At 46.1% G+C, this 20827-nt stretch overlaps 1 protein-coding gene across 1 annotated transcript in view; it reads left to right on the plus strand.

Moving 5' to 3' along the window:
* The window catches only part of ankdd1a (ankyrin repeat and death domain containing 1A), a 250896-nt gene extending 231180 nt beyond the window's left edge, over positions 1-19716 (plus strand). Inside the window, exon 15 of the mRNA XM_078241600.1 lies at positions 18861-19716. Within this exon, the coding sequence (XP_078097726.1) occupies positions 18861-18922 (62 nt within the window). The 3' untranslated portion in view covers positions 18923-19716. The remainder of the gene's footprint in view (positions 1-18860) is intronic.
* The last annotated feature ends 1111 nt before the right edge of the window (positions 19717-20827 follow it).

A 20827-nucleotide genomic window follows, 5' to 3' on the forward strand; every position in this document is an offset into this window, starting at 1 on the left:
TCCAGTCAGAGAGAATGAGAGACAAATAGACATGAGTTATAGGCGAGTGGTTACACCGGGGCCTAAGGGGGAAAACCCGTGGGTCACAGTTAGGAGGAGTGAAGGTCATAAGGGTAACGTACCAGAGAGTATTCCAGTGGCTGTCTCTCATAATAGGAAGGGCTCGGCGACAGGTGTGAGAGGGGAGGGGAGTGAGCAATTAGTGGTGGGGTCACCTGTGGTTGGCCCACTCCAAAACCAGTATATTGTTTTGGATAGTGTGGAGGAGGATGACTCTCCAGGGGTAAGCCACAGTGACCAGGTCACTGGCACACAGTCAGGCTCTGTGGCCCGGAAAGGAAGGAGAGGGATTAGGAGAGCAATAGTGGTGGAGGACGCATCGGTTAGAGGCACAGACAGGCGATTCTGTGGGTGCGAACGGGACTCCAGGATGGTAGTCCGCCTACCTGGTGCTGGGGTACTGGATGTCTCCGAGCGGATAGGAGGCATATTAAAAGGGGAGGATAAAGAAACGGATGTCATTATACACATTGGTGCAAATGACGTAGATAAGAAGAGCAGGGGGATCCTACGAGAGCAATTCAGGAAGTTGGGAAATAGGCTAAAAAATAGGGCCTCCAGGGTGGCAATCTCTGGGCTGCTCCCAATACCTAAGGCCAGTGAGGCTAGGAATAGGGAGATAGTACAATTGAACGCTTGGCTAAAGAACTGGTCCAGGAGGGAGGGCTTCATATTCCTGGATCACTGGGAAGTTTTCAAGAGAGGAGGGCACCTGTACAAGGACGGATCACAACTAAATTGGAAGGGCACGAATATCCTGGCTGGGAGTTTTGCTAGTGCAGTTCGGGTGGGTTTAAACTAATATGGCAGGGGGGGTGGGGATCAAAAAATTATGTCTACAAGTGTAGAGGCTGGGGACGAGCTTGGGGCCAGGACAAGGCTGGCAAAGAAGAAGAGCACTCCAGGGGAGGATGACCTCACTGGGCCTGGAGGTCTGGAGTGCATCTACTTCAATGCAAGGAGCATAGCAGGTAAGACAGACGAACTTAGGGCCTTAATGCTTACGAGGAATTTGGATGTGGTTGCGGTGACAGAGCCTTGGTTGAAAGCGGGACAGGACTGGCAACTGAATATTCTGGGGTACAAGTGTTTTAGGCGAGACGGAGGAGGGGCCAAAAGAGGTGGGGGAGTAGCAGTATTAGTTAGAGAGCATATTACAGCGGTGCAGAGGGAGGACAATTCAGAGGGGTCGTGTAACGAGTCACTGTGGGTGGAGCTCAGAAACAGGAAGGGCGCAGTCACTATGTTGGGGGTATACTACAGGCCCCCCAACAGCCCAAGGGAAGTGGAAGAACGGATATGTCAGGAGATAATGGATAGGTGCAGGAAAAATAGGGTTGTTGTAGTGGGAGACTTCAATTTCCCTGGTATAGACTGGAAATCACGTAGGGCGGGGAGGAATTTGTAAAATGCGTTCAGGAAGGTTCTTTGGAACAATATGTAGATAGCCCGACTAGAGAGGGGGCTATACTGGACCTAGTACTGGGGAATGAGCCCGGTCAGGTCTTCAAAGTTTCGGTCGGGGAACATGTGGCAAATAGTGACCACAATTCTGTTAGCTTTAGGATAGTGATGGAAAAGGATGAGTGGTGTCCCAAGGGTAAGGTGTTGGATTGGGGCAAGGCTAATTTTAGTGGGATTAGGCAGAAATTGGCAGCTGTTGATTGGGAGGGGCTGTTTGAGGGTAAATCCACATCTGGCATGTGGGAGTCTTTTAAGGAACAGTTGTTAGGGCTGCAGGATAGGCATGTGCCTGTAAAAAAGAAGGATAGGAAGGGTAGGATTCGAGAACCGTGGATAACCATGGAAATTGAGGGATTGGTCAAAAAGAAAAGAGAGGCATACGTTAGGTCCAGGCAGCTAAAAACGGAGGGAGCTCTGGAGGAATACAAAGAAAGTAGGAAAGAACTCAAACGAGGAATTAGAAGGGCAAAAAGGGGTCACGAAATGTCCTTGGCAGACAGGATTAAGGAGAATCCCAAGGCATTTTATTCATACGTTAGGAACAAAAGGGTTGTCAGGGAAACAATCAGACCTGTCAGAGACAAAAGTGGGGAATTATGCTTAGAGCCCAAAGAAGTAGGGGAGATCCTAAATGAATACTTTGCGTCGGTATTCACAAAGGAGAGGGATGTGTTGACTGGGAGTGTCTCGGAGGGGAGTGTTGACCCGTTAGAGAAAATCTCCATTACAAGGGAGGAAGTGTTAGGTTTTTTAGGGAATATAAAGACTGACAAATCCCCAGGGCCTGATGGAATCTATCCAAGGCTGCTCAGGGAGACGTGAGATGAAATCGCTGGGCCTCTGACGCAAATCTTTGTCTCGTCACTGGACACAGGTGAGGTCCCAGAGGATTGGAGCATAGCTAATGTGGTCCCGTTATTTAAGAAGGGTAGGAAGGATAACCCGGGAAATTATAGGCTGGTGAGCTTGACATCCGTGGTCGGGAAGTTGTTGGAGAAGATCCTTAGAGATAGGATTTATGCGCATTTAGAAAGGAATAAACTCATTAACGATAGTCAGCATGGTTTTGTGAGAGGGAGGTCATGCCTCACTAACCTGGTGGAGTTTTTTGAAGAAGTGACCAGAATGGTTGACGAGGGAAGGGCCGTGGATGTCGTCTATATGGACTTGAGTAAAGCGTTTGACAAAGCCCCTCATGGTAGGCTGGTGAAAAAGGTTGGATCTCATGGGATAAAGGGGGAGGTGGCTAGATGGGTGGAGAACTGGCTTGGTCACAGAAGACAGAGGGTGGTAGTGGAAGGGTCTTTTTCCGGCTGGAGGCCTGTGACTAGTGGTGTTCCGCAGGGCTCTGTATTGGGACCTCTGCTGTTTGTGATTTATATAAACGATCTGGAAGAAGGTGTAACTGGGGTAATCAGTAAGTTTGCGGACGACACAAAATTGGCAGGACTTGCAGATAGTGAGGAGCATTGTCAGAAGCTACAGAAGGATATAGATAGGCTGGAAATTTGGGCAAAGAAATGGCAGATAGAGTTCAATCCTGATCAATGCGAAGTGATGCATTTTGGTAGAAATAATGTAGGGAGGAGCTATACGATAAATGGCAGAACCATAAAGGGTGTAGATACGCAGAGGGACCTGGGTGTGCAAGTCCACAGATCCTTGAAGGTGATGTCACAGGTGGAGAAGGTGGTGAAGAAGACATGTGGCATGCTTGCCTTTATAGGACGGGGCATAGAATAGTGAGTGTGGGAGTGCTGCTCGGGCTGCAGTGGAGAGTGACAGTTGGTGTCTCACTGTGGGAGTGCTGCTCGGGCTGCAGTAGAGTGTGACAGTTGGTGTCTCAGTGAGGGAGTGCTGCTCGGGCTGCAGTAGAGTGTGACAGTTGGTGTCTCAGTGAGGGAGTGTTGCTCGGGCTGCAGTAGAGTGTGACAGTTGGTGTCTCAGTGAGGGAGTGTTGCTCGGGCTGCAGTGGAGAGTGACAGTTGGGGAAGTGTGGGGAAGTTTTTTGTTTTCTTTTTTTCTTGCTGGTAATGGCTTCAGGGATGGCAGTTCAGGCAGTATGCTGCATCTCCTGTGGGATGTATGTGGTGAGGAAATCCAGTAGTGTTTCAGGAGATTTTAGTTGTAAGAAGTGCATTAGATTGCAGCTTCTGGAGGAGCGTGTAAAGGAGCTGGAGGGGGAGGTAGAGGAACTCCGCATAATTCGGGAGGCGGAGGTGGAAGTTGATAGGAGTTATAGAGAAATAGTAACTCCTAGAAATGAGGCTTGGGTCAATGCCAGGAGGAGGGGTAAGAAGCAATCGGGAAGACAATCCCCTGGGGCGGTTCCCCTCCATAATAGGTTTTCGGTGCTGGAGGCTACAGTTGAGGAGGAATCAACTGAGCATAGAGAGCAGATCTCTGGGGGTGAGCCGAGTGAGAAAGCTCAGGTGGTTAGGGGCTGTAAAAGACTGGGCCTTGTGATTGGGGACTCCACAATTAAGGGGACAGATAGGAGGGTCGGAACTAAAGGTAGGGACTCAGGGTTGGTGTGTTGCCTACCAGGGGCTGGGGTCCGGGATGTGTCTGACAGGGTATTCAGGACTCTTAGGGGGGAGGGAGATAAACCACAAGTTATTGTACATGTGGGGACACACGACATAGGGAGGATAGGGGAAGGGGATATTAGGCAGGGATTTATGGAGTTGGGGTGGAAACTAAAGGCCAAGACTGACAGAGTGGTTATCTCTGGACTCTTGCCTGTACCACGGGATAGTTTAGAGAGGAATAGGGAGAGGGAAGGTTTGAATTCATGGCTGAGGGGATGGTGCAGGAGGGAGGGGTTCAGGTACTTAAGCAATTGGGGCTCGTACTGGGGAAGGTGTGACCTCTATGAGAAGGATGGTCTACACCTTAATCAGAAGGGGACCAATATCCTGGGGGGTAAATTTGCTAAGGCCATGCAGGGAGGTTTAAACTGATTCGGGGGGGGGGAGGGATCCTGAGTAGTAGGGCTGAAAGTGAGGGATGCATGGATGGGGACTGCAATGCACGGCATTGCAGAGGTGGGGTGGAGCAGGGTTTGAAATGTGTATACTTCAATGCCAGGAGTATTCGCAATAAAGTGGGTGAACTTGCAGCGTGGATCAGTACCTGGGACTTCGATGTTGTGGCTATTTCAGAGACATGGATAGAGCAGGGGCAGGAATGGATGCTGCAGGTCCCGGGGTTCAAATGTTTTAGTCGAAGTAGGGAAGGAGGTAGAAGAGGGGGAGGGGTAGCATTATTGGTCAGAGATTGTATCACAGTGTCAGAGAGGAGGTTTGATGAGGACTTATCTGTTGAGGTAGTATGGGCGGAGATTAGAAATAGGAGAGGAGAGGTCACCCTGTTGGGAGTCTTTTATAGACCTCCTAAAAGTTCGAGAGATGTTGAGGAAAGGATTGCGGAGTCAATCCTGCTTAGGAGTGAAAGTAATAGGGCAATTGTTATGGGGGATTTTAACTTGACTAATATTGACTGGAATTGTTATAGCTCTAGCTCGTTAGAGGGGTCAGTTTTTGTTCAAAGCGTGCAGGAAGGTTTTTTGACTCAGTATGTAGACAGGCCAACTAGAGGTGAGGCTATATTGGATCTGGTGCTGGGAAATGAGCCAGACCAGGTGCTAGACTTGGAAGTTGGTGTGCATTTTGGTGATAGTGACCACAATTCGGTTACGTTCACCTTAGTGATGGAAAGGGATAGGCATGAACCTCGGGCCAATGGTTTTAGCTGGGGGAAGGGTAATTATGAGGCTATTAGGAGAGAATTAGGAAACATAGGTTGGACTAGGAGATTACAGGGACTGGGAACGTCCGACATGTGGAGTTTTTTCAAGGAGCAGCTACTGCGAGTCTGTGATAGGTATGTCCCTGTCAGGCAAGGAGGAATTGGTAGGGCTAGGGAACCGTGGTGCACCAAAAAAGTTTCTTTGTTGGTTAAAAAGAAAAAGGAGGCTTATGTTCGGATGAGACGTGAGCACTCGGGTAGTGCACTAGAAAGCTTTAGATTGGCTAAGAGGGAGTTGAAGAGCGAGCTTAGAAGGGCTAAAAGGGGACATGAGAAGACTTTGGCGGATAGGGTTAAAGAGAATCCTAAGGCGTTCTATAGGTATGTCAAGAACAGAAGGTTGGTTAGGGCAAGTTTAGGGCCAGTTATAGATGGCAGAGGGAAGTTATGTGTGGAACCGGAGGAGATTGGTGAAGCATTGAACCAATATTTCTCTTCGGTGTTCACGCAAGGGGACATGAATATAGCTGAGGACGACACTGGGTTGCAAGGGAGTAGAATAGACAGTATTACAGTTGATAAGGAGGATGTGCAGGATATTCTGGAGGGTCTGAAAATAGATAAATCCCCTGGTCCGGATGGGATTTATCCAAGGATTCTCTGGGAGGCAAGAGAAGTGATTGCAGAGCCTCTGGCTCTGATCTTCAGGTCGTCGTTGGCCTCTGGTATAGTACCAGAAGATTGGAGGTTAGCGAATGTTGTCCCATTGTTTAAGAAGGGGAACAGAGACTTCCCCGGGAATTATAGACCGGTGAGTCTCACTTCTGTTGTCGGCAAGATGTTGGAAAAAATTATAAGGGATAGGATTTATAGTTATTTGGAGAGTAATGAATTGATAGGTGATAGTCAGCATGGTTTTGTGGCAGGTAGGTCGTGCCTTACTAACCTTATTGAGTTTTTTGAGAAAGTGACCAAGGAGGTGGATGGGGGCAAGGCAGTGGACGTGGTATATATGGATTTTAGTAAGGCGTTTGATAAGGTTCACCATGGTAGGCTTCTGCAGAAAATGCAGATGTATGGGATTGGGGGTGATCTAGGAAATTGGATCAGGAATTGGCTAGCGGATAGGAAACAGAGGGTGGTGGTTGATAGTAAATATTCATCATGGAGTGCGGTTACAAGTGGTGTACCTCAGGGATCTGTTTTGGAGCCACTGCTGTTTGTAATATTTATTAATGATCTGGATGAGGGTATAGTTGGGTGGATTAGCAAATTTGCTGATGACACCAAAGTCGGTGGTGTGGTAGACAGTGAGGAAGGGTGTCGTAGTTTGCAGGAAGACTTAGACAGGTTGCAAAGTTGGGCCGAGAGGTGGCGGATGGAGTTTAATGCGGAGAAGTGTGAGGTAATTCACATTGGTAGGAATAACAGATGTGTTGAGTATAGGGCTAACGGGAGGACTTTGAATAGTGTGGAGGAGCAGAGGGATCTAGGTGTATGTGTGCATAGATCCCTGAAAGTTGGGAATCAAGTAGATAAGGTTGTTAAGAAGGCATATGGTGTCTTGGCGTTTATTGGTAGGGGGATTGAATTTAGGAGTCGTAGCGTTATGTTGCAACTGTACACAACTCTGGTGCGGCCGCACTTGGAGTACTGTGTGCAGTTCTGGTCCCCACATTACAGGAAGGATGTGGAGGCTTTGGAGAGGGTGCAGAGGAGGTTTACCAGGATGTTGCCTGGTATGGAGGGGAGATCCTATGAGGAGAGGCTGAGGGATTTGGGATTGTTTTCGCTGGAAAGGCGGCGGCTAAGAGGGGATCTTATTGAAACATATAAGATGATTAGAGGTTTAGATAGGGTGGATAGTGATAGCCTTTTTCCTCTGATGGAGAAATCCAGCACGAGGGGGCATGGCTTTAAATTGAGGGGGGGTAGTTATAGAACCGATGTCAGGGGTAGGTTCTTTACCCAGAGGGTGGTGAGGGATTGGAATGCCCTGCCAGCATCAGTTGTAAATGCGCCTAGTTTGGGGGCGTTTAAGAGATCCGTAGATAGGTTCATGGACGAAAAGAAATTGGTTTAGGTTGGAGGGTCACAGTTTTTTTTTAACTGGTCGGTGCAACATCGTGGGCCGAAGGGCCTGTTCTGCGCTGTAATGTTCTATGTTCTATGTTCTAGAGTATAAAAGTTGGGGTCTGATGTTGCAGATGGATAGAACCTTGGTTCGGCCGCATTTGGAATACTGCGTCCAGTTCTGGTCGCCACACTACCAGAAGGACGTGGAGGCTTTGGAGAGAGTACAGAGGAGGTTTACCAGGATGTTGCCTGGTATGGAGGGTCTTAGTTATGAGGAGAGATTGGGTAAACTGGGGTTGTTCTCCCTGGAAGGACGGAGGATGAGGGGAGACTTAATAGAGGTGTATAAAATTATGAAAGGCATAGATAGGGTGAACGGTGGGAAGCTTTTCCCCAGGTCGGTGGTGACGTTCACGAGGAGTCATAAGTTCAAGGTGAAGGGGGGGAGGTTGAACACAGATATCAGAAGGACATATTTTACACAGAGGGTGGTGGGGGCCTGGAATGCGCTGCCAGGCAAGGTGGTGGAGGCGGACACACTGGGAACGTTTAAGACTTATCTAGACAGCCATATGAACGGAGTGGGAATGGAGGGATACAAAAGAATGGTCTAGTTTGGACCAGGGAGCGGCACGGGCTTGGAGGGCCGAAGGGCCTGTTCCTGTGCTGTATTGTTCTTTGTTCACGAGGGGTCATAGGTTCAAGGTGAGGGGGGGAGGTTTAACACGGATATCAGAAGGATGTATTTTACACAGAGGGTGGTGGGGGCCTGGAATGCGCTGCCAGGCAAGGTGGTGGAGGCGGACACACTGGGAACGTTTAAGACTTATCTAGACAGCCATATGAACGGAGTGGGAATGGAGGGATACAAAAGAATGGTCTAGTTTGGACCAGGGAGCGGCGCGGGCTTGGAGGGCCGAAGGGCCTGTTCCTGTGCTGTTTTGTTCTTTGTTCTATATCTCCCACCATGAACTTTATAGTTATGTCCCCTTGTAACAGCTACATTCACCTGAGGAAATAGTCCCTGAACGTCCACTCTATCCCCCTTATCATCTTATAAACCTCTATTAAGTCGCCCCTCATCCTCCTCCGCTCCAAAGAGAACAGCCCTAGCTCCCTCAACCTTTCCTCATAAGACCTACCCTCCAAACCAGGCAGCATCCCGGTAAATCTCCTCTGCATTCTCTCCAATGCTTCCACATCCTTCTTATAGTGAGCTGACCAGAACTGCACACAATATTCCAAATGTGGTCTCACCAAGGTCCTGTACAGTTGCAGCATAACCCCACGGCTCTTAAACTCCAACCCCCTGTTAATAAACGCTAACACACTATAGGCCTTCTTTACGGCTCTATCCACTTGAGTGGCAACCTTCAGAGATCTGTGGATATGGACCCCAAGATCTCTCTGTTCCTCCACATTCCTCAGAACCCTGCCATTGACCCTGTAATCCGCATTCAAATTTGTTCTATCAAAATGAATCACCTCGCACTTATCAGTGTTAAGAAGAAGGTGGAAGAAAGTATGTCTGAGGTGTGTGGGGTCCTTGATTATGCTGGTTGCTTTTCTGAGACGGGGGAGTGGCAGGGAGGCTAGGTTGCGTGATGGACTGGGCTACATTCACAACCCTTTGTAGTTTTGTGGTCGTCTTGGACAGAGCTGGGGCCATACCAAGCTGTGATACACCCAGAAAGGATGCCTTCTGTGATGCATCTGTAAAAGTTGGTGAGAGTCATAGAAGACATGCCGAATTTCCTTAGCCTCCTGCGAAATTAGAGGCGCTGGTGGGCTTTCTTACCTGTAGCATCAAGAACAAACAAAGAACAATACAGCACAGGAACAGGCCCTTCGGCCCTCCAAGCCCGCGCCGCTCATGTGCCCAACTAGACCATTCGTTTGTATCCCTCTATTCCCAGTCTGTTCATGTGGTTATCTAGATAAGTCTTAAACGATCCCAGCGTATCCGCCTCAATCACCTTGCTTGGCAGTGCATTCCAGGCCCCCACCGCCCTCTGTGTAAAATACGTCCCCCTGACATCTGTGTTGAACCTTGCCCCCCTCACCTTGAACCCGTGACCCCTTGTGTTCGTCACCTCCGACCTGGGAAAAAGCTTCCCACTGTTCATCCTATCTATGCCCTTCATAATTTTATACACCTCTATTAGGTCGCCCCTCATCCTCTGTCTTTCCAGGGAGAACAACCCCAGTTTGCCCAATCTCTCCTCATAGCTAAGACCAGGCAACATCCTGGTAAACCTTTTCTGTACTTCTGGTAGTGTGGCGACCAGAACTGGGCACAGTACTCCAAATGTGGCCGAACCAACGTTCTATACAACTGCAACATCAGACCCCAACTTTTATACTCAATGCCCCATCCTATAAAGGCAAGCATGCCATATGCCTTCTTGACCACCCTCTCCACGTGTGCTGCCACCTTTAAGGATCTGTGGACTTGTACACCCAGGTCCCTCTGTGTGTCTGTACTCCTGATGGTTCTGCCATTTATTGTATAGCTCCCCCTTACATTAGATCTACCGAAATGCATCACTTTGCATTTATCTGGATTAAATTCCATCTGCCATTTCTCCGCCCAATGTTCCAGCCTATCTATATCTTGCTATATTCTCTGACAATGTTCATCACTATCCGCAACTCCAGCAATCTTTGTGTCGTCCGCAAACTTACTGATCACACCAGCTACATCTTCCTCCAAATCATTTATATATATCACAAACAGCAGAGGTCCCAGTACAGAGCCCTGCGGAGCACCACTAGTCACAGACCTCCAACCGGAAAAAGACCCATCCACTGCTACCCTCTGTCTTCTATGGCTAAGCCAGTTCTCCACCCATCTAGCTAGTTCACCTTTTATCCCGTGAGATTTAACCTTTTGCAGCAGTGTGCAGGGACAGGTTGTTGGTGATCTGGAAAGCTAGAAACTTGAAGCTTTCGATGATCTCCACTTCATCCTTGTTGATGTATCCAGGAGATCCATCAAAGATGCCAAAAGACAGTACCAGACCAAGCTAGAGTCCCAGGCTAGCCACACAGACCCCTGCCGTCTATGGCAAGGTCTGCAAGACATGACAGGCTACAAGATGAAGGCATGTAAAATCGCCGGCTCCAACACACCCCTCCCTGATGAGCTCAATGCATTCTACGCCTGTTTTGAGCAATCGGTCAGTGAGAGGATGCCCTCCACCCTGGATGAACCTGTATCTGGGGTCACCATTGCAGATGTCAGAGCAGCTTTCTCAAAGGTCAACCCACAGAAAGCGACTGGCCCGGATGAGGTGTCCGGACAAGCACTCAGATCCTGCGCGGATCAGCTGGCGGGGGTATTCACAGACATCTTCAACCTCTCTTGACAACAATCTGAGGTCCCTATCTGCTTCAAGAAGACGACCATCATCCCAGTACCAGCGTGCCTTACTGACCATGGTCCGCTGGCTCTGACATCCGTCATTATGAAGTGCTTCTAGTCATGGCACCAATCATTTCCAGCCTCCTGGACTGCCTGGATCCACTACAGTTTGCCTACCACCGCAACATAAGAACATAAGAAATAGGAGCAGGAGTAGGCCATCTAGCCCCTCGAGCCTGCCCCGCCATTCAATAAGATCATGGCTGATCTGAAGTGGATCAGTTCCACTTGCCCGCCTGATCCCTATAACCCCTAATTCCCTTACCGATCAGGAATCCATCTATCCGTGATTTAAACATATTCAACGAGGTAGCCTCCACCACTTCAGTGGGCAGAGAATTCCAGAGATTCACCACCCTCTGAGAGAAGAAGTTCCTCCTCAACTCTGTCCGAAACTGACCCCCTTTTATTTTGAGGCTGTGCCCTCTAGTTCTAGCTTCCTTTCTAAGTGGAAAGAATCTCTCCACCTCTACCCTAACCAGCCCCTTCATTATCTTATAGGTCTCTATAAGATCCCCCCTCAGCCTTCTAAATTCCAATGAGTACAAACCCAATCTGCTCAGTCTCTCCTCATAATCAACACCCCTCATCTCTGGTATCAACCTGGTGAACCTTCTCTGCACTCCCTCCAAGGCCAATATATCCTTCCGCAAATAAGGGGACCAATACTGCACAGGTCCACAGCAGGCGCCATCTCCCTGGCCCTGCACTCAACCCTGGAGCATCTCGATAACAAAGGCACCTATGTCAGACTCCTATTTATTGACTACAGCTCAGCCTTCAACACCATTATTCCTACGAAACACATCTCCAAACTCCATGGCCTGGGCCTCGGCTTCTCCTTCTGTGATTGGATCCTGAACTTCCTAACCCACAGACCACAATCAGTAAGGATAGGCAACAACACATCTTCCACAATCATCCTCAACACCAGTGCCTCACAAGGCTGTGTTCTCAGCCCCCTGCTATACTCCTTATACACCTATGACTGTGTGGCCAAATTCCCCTCCAACTCGATTTTCAAGTTTGCTGACGACACCACCGTAGTGGGTCGGATTTCAAACAATGGCAAGACAGAGTACAGGAATGAGATAGAGAACCTGGTGCAGCGACAGTAATCTCTCCCTCAATGTCAACAAAACAAAGGAGATTGCCATCAACTTCAGGAAGCGTAGAGGAGAACATGCCCCTGTCTACACCAACGGTGATGAAGTAGAAAGGGACGAGAGCTTCAAATTTTTAGGTGTCCAGATCACCAACAACCTGTCCTGGTCCCCCCATGCCAACACTATAGTTAAGAAAGCCCACCAACACCTCTATTTTCTCAGAAGACTAAGGATATTTGGCATGTCAGCTACAACCTTCACCAACTTTTACAGATGCACCATAGAAAACATTCTTTCTGGTTGTATCACAGCTTGGTATGGCTCCTGCTCTGCCCAAGACTGCAAGGAACTAAAAAAGGTCGTGAATGCAGCTCAATCCACCACGCAAACCAGCCTCCCATCCATTGACTCTGTCTACATTTCCTGCTGCCTTGGCAAAGCAGCCAGCATAATTAAGGACCCCACGCATCCCGGACATTCTCTCTCCCATCGGGAACAAGATACAAAAGTCTGAGGTCACGTACCAACCGACTCAAAAACAGCTTCTTCCCTGCTGCCATCAGACTTCTGAATGGACCTACCTTGCATTAAGTTGATCTTTCTCTATACCCTAGCTATGACTATCACACTACATTCTGCACTCTCTCGTTTCCTTCTGTTTGAATGGTATGCTTTGTCTGCATAGCGCGCAAGAAACAATATTTTTCAATGTATGCTAATATGTGTGACAATAATAAATCAAATCAAACCAAACCAAATGTAGACAGGGACATGTCCTCCACTACAGTTCCTCAGGTCAATGATTATCTCCTTCATTTTCCTGACATTAAGGGAGAGATTATTGTCTTCGCACCAATTCACCAGATTCTCTATTTTAGTTTAAACCAGAAGTCTTTTCTCTCCTTTTACTGGGTCCCTGGCTATCCTGACTACTAAATTTGCTCTTGCTGGCTGCTGTATTTTCTTCTGACTTCTCATTGGCTCCTCTCTTGCTCAGAATTCCTGCACCCCCCCTGCCAAACTAATTTAAATCCCACCCACCCCCTCCCCCCCGGTAGCACTAACAAATCTCCCCACAAGGATATTGGACCACCTCCCGTACAAGTACAAGCCGACCCTCTTATACAGGTCACCTCTTCCGCCAAAGTACTTTGCTTCTGTCTTTACCAAGTTAGAAGATAGTGACAATGGCTCCGTTGGAAATGTGGGTGTTGAGCAATACAGTGGTAGATAAAGAGGTGCTAAAAAGCTGGCAGCACTCCAGAGAGAGAAGTCACCAAACACTATGGGATGCATCCAAATTGCTGAGAGAGGTAAGGAAGCAAATTGCGGAGCTGTTGACAGAAATTTTCCAGGCCTCTCTGAACACAGGATTGGTCGGGGGACTGGAAAGGGCAAAGGAATACCCAGGAATCTACAGACCTGTCAGCTTGACATCAATAGTGGGAAAACTGATAGAGGCCACAATATGGGATAAGGTAAATATACACTTAGAGAAAAATAAGTTAATACTAGACAGTCAACATGGCTTTGTCAAGGGCAGGCCATGTCTGACAAATTTAATTGAGTCCTTTGACGAGGTGACACAGGCAGTGGATGAGGGTAGTTCTGTGGATGTTGCATATTTAGACTTTCAGAAAACATTTGAAACAGTGCTACATTGCAAGTTGGTTAGTAAATTAGAAATGTTTGGGATTGATGGGTCCTTAGAAGTTGGCGAAGAGATAGGAAACAGAGGGTAGGTATAGATGGGCATTTCTCAGGCTGGAGACGAGTTGAAAGTGGTGTTCCCCAGGGATCAGTTATAGAATCATAGAGGTTTACAGCATGGAAACAGGCCCTTCGGCCCAACTTGTCCATGCCGCCCTTTTTAAACCCCTAAGCTAATCCCAATTGCTTGCATTTGGCCCATATCCCTCTATACCCATTTTACCCATGTAACTATCTAAATGTTTTTAAAAAGACAACATTGTACCCGCCTCTACTACTACCTCTGGCAGCTTGTTCCAGACACTCACCACCCTCTGTGTGAAAAAATGGCCCCCTGGACACTTTTGTATCTCTCCCCTCTCACCTTAAATCTATGCCCTCTAGTTTTAGACTCCCCTATTTTTGGGAAAAGATATTGACGATCTAGCTGATCTATGCCCCTCATTATTTTATAGACCTCTATAAGATCACCCCTCAGCTTCCTATGCTCCAGAGAAAGAAGTCCCAGTCTATCCAGCCTCTCATAACCCAAACCATCAAGTCCTGGTAGCATCTTAGTAAATCTTTTCTGCACTCTTTCTAGTTTAATAATATCCTTTCTATAATAGGGTGACCAGAACTGTACACAGTATTCCAAGTGTGGCCTTGCCAATGTCTTGTCCAACTTCAACAAGACATCCCAATTCCTGTATTCAATGTTCAGACCAATGAAACCAAGCATGCTGAATGCCTTCTTCACCACTCTGTCTACCTGTGACTCCACTTTCAAGGAGTTATGAACATGTACCCCGAGATTTCTTTGTTCTGTAACTCTCCCCAATGCCCTACCATTAACTGAGTAAGTCCTGCCCTGGTTCAATCTACCAAAATGCATCACCTCGCATTTATCTAAATTAAACTCTATCTGCCATTCATCAGCCCACTGGCCCAATTGATCAAGATTCCGTTGCAATAACTTTCTCCACTGTCCACAATGCCACCAATCTTGGTGTCATCTGCAAACTTACTAACATGCCTCCTATATTCTCATCCAAATCATTAATATAAATGACAAATAACAGTGGACCCAGCACTGATCCCTGAGGCACACCTTGCACTTTCTGATTTACATAAATGATTTAGAGATGGGTGTTGAGGGCAAAATTTCTAAATTTGCAGATGATACTAAGCTAGGGAGAATAGTGAATTGTGAGGATAATGTGAAGTGATTTCAGAGGGACAGTGACAGGTTGGCCAAATGAGCAGACACATGGCAGATGAATTTCAATGCTGCAAAATGTAAGGTAATGCATTTTGATAGAAGAAACATGGGGAGACGATACAGGCTCAATGGAAACTTTGAGGGGAATACAGGAGCAGAGGGACCTCGGGGTTCAAGTGCATAATTCTCTAAAGGGGACCAGAAAAGTTGAAACACTTGTTAAGAAGGCTTATAGGATTTCTGGGTTTATAAATAGACATGATGTGGAGATGCCGGCGTTGGACTGGGGTAAACACAGTAAGAAGTTTAACAACACCAGGTTAAAGTCCAACAGGTTTATTTGGTTGCAAAAGCCACACAAGCTTTCAGAGCTGCAAGCCCCTTCTTCAGGTGAGTGAGAATTCTGTTCACAAACAGAGCATATAAAGACACAAACTCAATTTATATGAATAATGGTTGGAATGCGAATACTTACAACTAATCAAGTCTTTAAGAAACAAAACAACGTGAGTGGAGAGAGCATCAAGACAGGCTAAAAAGATGTGTATTGTCTCCAGACAAGACAGCCAGTGAAACTCTGTGGGGGTTACAAATAGTGGGACATGAACCCAATATCCCGGTTGATAGCCAAGTTCCGCACACACGAGGACGGCCTCAACCGGGATATTGGGTTCATGTCCCACTATTTGTAACCCCCACAGAGTTTCACTGGCTGTCTTGTCTGGAGACAATACACATCTTTTTAGCCTGTCTTGATGCTCTCTCCACTCATGCTGTTTTGTTTCTTAAAGACTTGATTAGTTGTAAGTATTCGCATTCCAACCATTATTCATGTAAATTGAGTTTGTGTCTTTATATGCTCTGTTTGTGAACAGAATTCCCACTCACCTGAAGAAGGGGCTTGCAGCTCCGAAAGCTTGTGTGGCTTTTGCTACCGAATAAACCTGTTGGACTTTAACCTGGTGTTGTTAAACTTCTTACTTTATAAATAGAGGCATAGAGTATAAAAGCAAGGAAGTGATGCTACACCTCTACACATCATTGATCAGGCCACATTTGGAATATTGTGTTCAGCTCTGGGCACCTTATTTAAGGAAGTATGTTAAAGTCCTCCAGCAAGTGCAAAGAAGATTTATTGGAATGATACTAGGATTGAGGAAATTTAGGTACAAGGAAATATTAGAGAAATTGGGCTTATTCTCCTTGGAGCAGCGAAGATTAAGAGGTGATGAAATTGAGGTGTTGAAAATTATGAATAATTTTGACAGGGTAACGAAGGATATTCTGTTTCCACTAGTTGGTATGTCAGTGACTTGGGGTTACAATTTCAAGATGGTCAGCAAGAGAGTAGGAGAGAGATGAGCAGAAACTTCTTCATTCAGTGAGTTGTTGGGATTTGGAATGCGCTGCCGGGGTGTTAGGTGGAGGTGGATTCCACAGGAAGTTTCAAAAGAGAGCTGGATTCATATTTGAAAGTGATGAATTTAGAGGGCTATGGTGATATGGCTGGAGAATGGAATTAGCTGGGTAGCTCTTTTGGGAGCCGGTGCAAACATGATGGGCCGAATGGCCTCCTTCTGTGCCGTAAAATTCTATGAATTTGTTCCTCTTTTGTCTCTATAAAGTGTAGGAATCCGTCACCTTTTTAACAGCTTTTAACAGCTCTGCTTGTCCTGCCACCTTCAAAAACTTAAAGAATTTATCTTGGGCCTCCTTCCTTTACTTTGTCTATAGGCTGTCCCTTGGGAGCAGATCTGAAAACACAATGTTAGTCTTCATTTCCTTTGCCTTCAGTCCCACTGCAAACACTGCTCCTTGGACACATACATAGAAAATAAAAGCAGCAGTAGGCCATTTGGCCCTTTGAGCCTGTTCCATCATTATGATCATGGCTGACTAATAAATTCAATATCATGATCCCACCTTCCCTCCCATATCCCTTGATCCCTTTAGCCCCAAAGACCTATATCTAATTCCTTCTTCAAATCAGAGAATGTTTTGGCCTCAACTACATTCTGTGGTAGTGAATTCCACACATTCACCACCCTCTGGGTGAAGAAATTTCTCCTCACCTCAGTCCTAAAAGGTCTTTTTCTTCAAACTATAATCCCCAGTTCTGGATTTCTCCACCATTGGGAACATTCTTTCTGAATCTACCCTGTCTAACCCTGTCAGAATTTTATATGTTTCTATGAGATCCCCTCTCACTCTATTAAACTCCAATGAATATAATTCTAGTCGACTTAGTCTCTCCTCATATGACAGTTCTGCCATCCCAGGAATCAGCCTGGTAAACCTTCTCTGTACTCCCTTTATAGCAAGGACATCCTTCCTCAGAAAAGGACACCAAAACTGCACACAATACTCCAGATGTGGCCTCACCAACGCCCTATACAATTGTAGTAAAACATCCCTATTCTTACATTCAAATCCTCTCGCTATGAAGGCCAACATAGCATTGCCTTCTGTGGCAGCCTGCTGTGCTTGTGCAGTTTCAGCGATTGATGCACAAGACCACCAAGGTTTTGCTGAATATCCACCTCTCTCAATTTACACTCATTCAAATAATAATCTGCCTTCCAATTTTTGCTACTGAAGTGGATAACCTCACATTTATCCACATTATACTGCATCTGCCATGCAAATGCCCACACACTCAGCTTAACTAAATCACGCTGACGGATCTCTGCATCCTCCTCACAGCTCACCCTCCCACCCAACGTTGTGTCATCTGCATGTTTGGAGATAAGACAGTTAGTTCCCACGTCCTAAGCATTAACATATAATGTGAACAGTTGAGGTTCTAGCACCGATCCCTGCGGAACCCCACTAGTCACTGCCTGCCAATTAGAAAAAGAACCATTTATTCCAACTCTTTGTTTCCTATCTGCTAACCAGCTTTCTCAAGACACTACCCACAATCCCATGCATTTTAATTTTACACAGTAGTCTGTTATGTGAGACCTTGTCGAAAGCCTTCTGAAAGTCTAAATAAACCACTTGTACCAGTTCTCCCTGGTCAATTCTACTAGTTACTTCCCTAAAGAACTCCAGTAGATTTGACAAGCATGATTTTCCCTTTGTAAATCCACGCTGACTTTGTCTGATTATGCCACTGCCTTCCAAATGCTGAGCTATGAAATTCTTGATAATGGATTCTGTACTACCTCCATACTACCAACATTAGGCTCACTGATCCATAGTTCCGTTTTCTCTCGACCTCCCTTTCTGAATAATGGGCTTACATTAGCTTTCCTCCAATTTGTAAGAACCAGTCCAGAGTTGAAAGAATTTTCGGAAAATGACCACCAGTGGATCTAGTATTTCTCGGGCCACTACCTTAAGTACTCTGGGATGAAGTTCATCAGACCTGGAGATTTATCCACCTTCAATCCCATTAATTTCTCCAAAACCATTTCTCTACTAATACTGATTTCTTTCATGTCCTGACTAAAACTTGTGTTTTAGCTATCAACTCCCATCCCTTGTCATGGCAACTGAAACCATACCAGTTCACTTTCATCCACATCAATAAGACCATCTATTTCCACCTCCGTATCATCGCTTGACTCCACCCTGTCTCAATTCTCATTTGCTGTTGTAACTTCAAGTCCTTCCATGCCTTAATGTGTAATCATTTCCAGGCCGACAGCTCGCTGAGATATTGGCGCTCATTGATTCTGGTCTCCTGAGGATCTCACATTTTAATTGCATCACCATTGGTGGCTCTGCCTTCAGCTGCCTGAGCCCTCGGCTCTGGCTTTCTCTTCCCAAACCCCTCTGACTCTCCATTTTTCCTTCTTCCTGTAAGACACTCTTTCTAATCTGCCTCTTTACCAAGATTTTTGACATCTGCTCTACTATCTCCTTATGTGGCTTGGTATTAACTTTTTACTTTATAGTTGTTGCTGTGAAGCAGCTTGGGACTTTTATTGCATTGAAGGTACTGTATAAATACAATTTGTTGCTGACATATCAGTGTGTGAAAAGCACTTACCACAGGACATAGGTGGAAAATAAATCCCTAATTATTTCTCATGCTAGTTATGTTTATCGTATTCATTTTCAGAAAGTATCCGACGAAAAGCAAATGCTGACTGCAGTTCTGCCAGGAAGTGTACAGTGATGTGATGTCTGAGGAACTGAATCCTAAAGAGTTGGAGAATTCAGTTCCCATGAGCAGGAGACAGAGGGTCAATGCAATCCCAAATCCTGAATCATTAGAAAGGATCAGCGTTGTACCAAGTGTTGTATCAGTGTGTGGGGTCACCTTGGTTTTACGATAAACTACTTGATCTCAACATATTGGGTAAAGATCATCAAAGTGCTAAGTTATGTTACCAGTGATAATCGCACATTCACAATCCGGCAAGCCAGATAGCAATGATAGATCATTATTGTTTCTATTAAACTACTAAAAATATTGAAATAATATAGAAGTCAAAGTGACAAAAACGGACCACTGATATTTTAATGTAGATTGGTCAGCTTTACCAGAACATTTGATCAGAGGTAACAAAAATCAAGCAGCACAGTAAAGGCTAAACTTTGCACTCTTCTTCATTCTAAGCAGAAGGGTCTTTTGCCTTTCATCTCGAACGAGAATCCAAACTAAACATTCAGTTTAGTGGCTGCAATGCTTTTGCATTAAAAAGAATTGTTGAATCTGCTTGGGCTTATAGATGCTGAGTGAGGGCTCCACACTTTATTTTACATATTCTGATACACCTGTATTATCATGAATTGTCAGATATCTGTTAATGAGCATTTCCAGGATTTTTGCGTAGATATGAGGACGTTCCCTCACTAGATCAAGTAATGGCAAGTGGGAGAGGATTAGATTAATTGATATATTTCAATAAAAGTTCCTTAATCATAAGCACTAATACTATTTTTTAATACTCATTTAAAATTAATCCATTCTTCCTTCTAGTGAATGACATTGCTGTTCATCACTGCATTGACCATAAGACTATAGTGCCATTGGTTACAGCAAAGACTGTCTTTTGAAGTCATCACTATGGTCCCCAACATGGCCCCCACCCCAGGATCAGACCCCCTGGGAGGCAGGCCCCCCTCGGCAGACCACACCCCCAAACTGCCTCCACCATCCTTCTCGACCATCTTCAGTCCTTCGAGAGCCTGCAGCACCTTCCTGGCCACAGACTTGGAGCCACGGCTAAAGTGACCGGGCTTCACACCGTTCCGCTGGCGTCCGCCAGAGGAGGGGGGTGGGCTCAGATGGATCTCTGGTTGGGGGGGGTCTGCCGAGGGGGGCCTGCCTCCCAGGGGGGTCTGTATTATTAAACTGGCCAAAAGCTAGGTGTCCTGGGTCATGTGACCTTGCTTCTCCACAAAAACTTCAGAAGGGACGTTTATCTAATGTCTGGAATAGGGGGCATAACTCAAAAGACTGAACGCACATAGATCACAGCGTGAAAAGCCAGCATCCTTTTAGATGAAATATACAGTCACCATAGACTTTTCTTCAACTGCAGTAATGACTGAAGTGGCCAACATAGGACCAGTTGGAAGAGAGCTGACAGCCTCCAGTGTAAAGTGCAGCAAGACATTTCAGAGTCCGGTGAATGGTGAGATTTTTATTTCAGCATCAAAGGCAAAAAATATAATTTATTGACTAAGTTCAGTTCCAGATGAGACTCGACGATTTCCAGGCTGCTGGACAGAGATATGGGTACAGGATGGATCAGTGGGAGCACTGACTGACAGACTAGTCCATGGAAATCTTTCGGCACCCACTCATTATCTGTGTTTAACAACACAGATTTATGGCATCATGGAAATATTAAAAGTTACTTCTGATCAGCAAGAATGATGCAAATTGCAAATGTAGTTAAATACATGCAGCTGTGTTTATTGCTTCTGAGTGGCTTGCACAGGAACAGGTTATATTTTTAAACTAACAAATAGTTGTCATTCTGAGTGAGAAATTTACTCGCAGGTATGATTTTAAGTCAAGGCATCATTTCTATTCAGATCTGCGATCTGACACGGGCGCGCTTTTTCAGATTTTTT

This window comes from Mustelus asterias, chromosome 24 (assembly GCF_964213995.1).
Source record: "Mustelus asterias chromosome 24, sMusAst1.hap1.1, whole genome shotgun sequence".
Taxonomy (NCBI): Eukaryota; Metazoa; Chordata; class Chondrichthyes; order Carcharhiniformes; family Triakidae; genus Mustelus; species Mustelus asterias.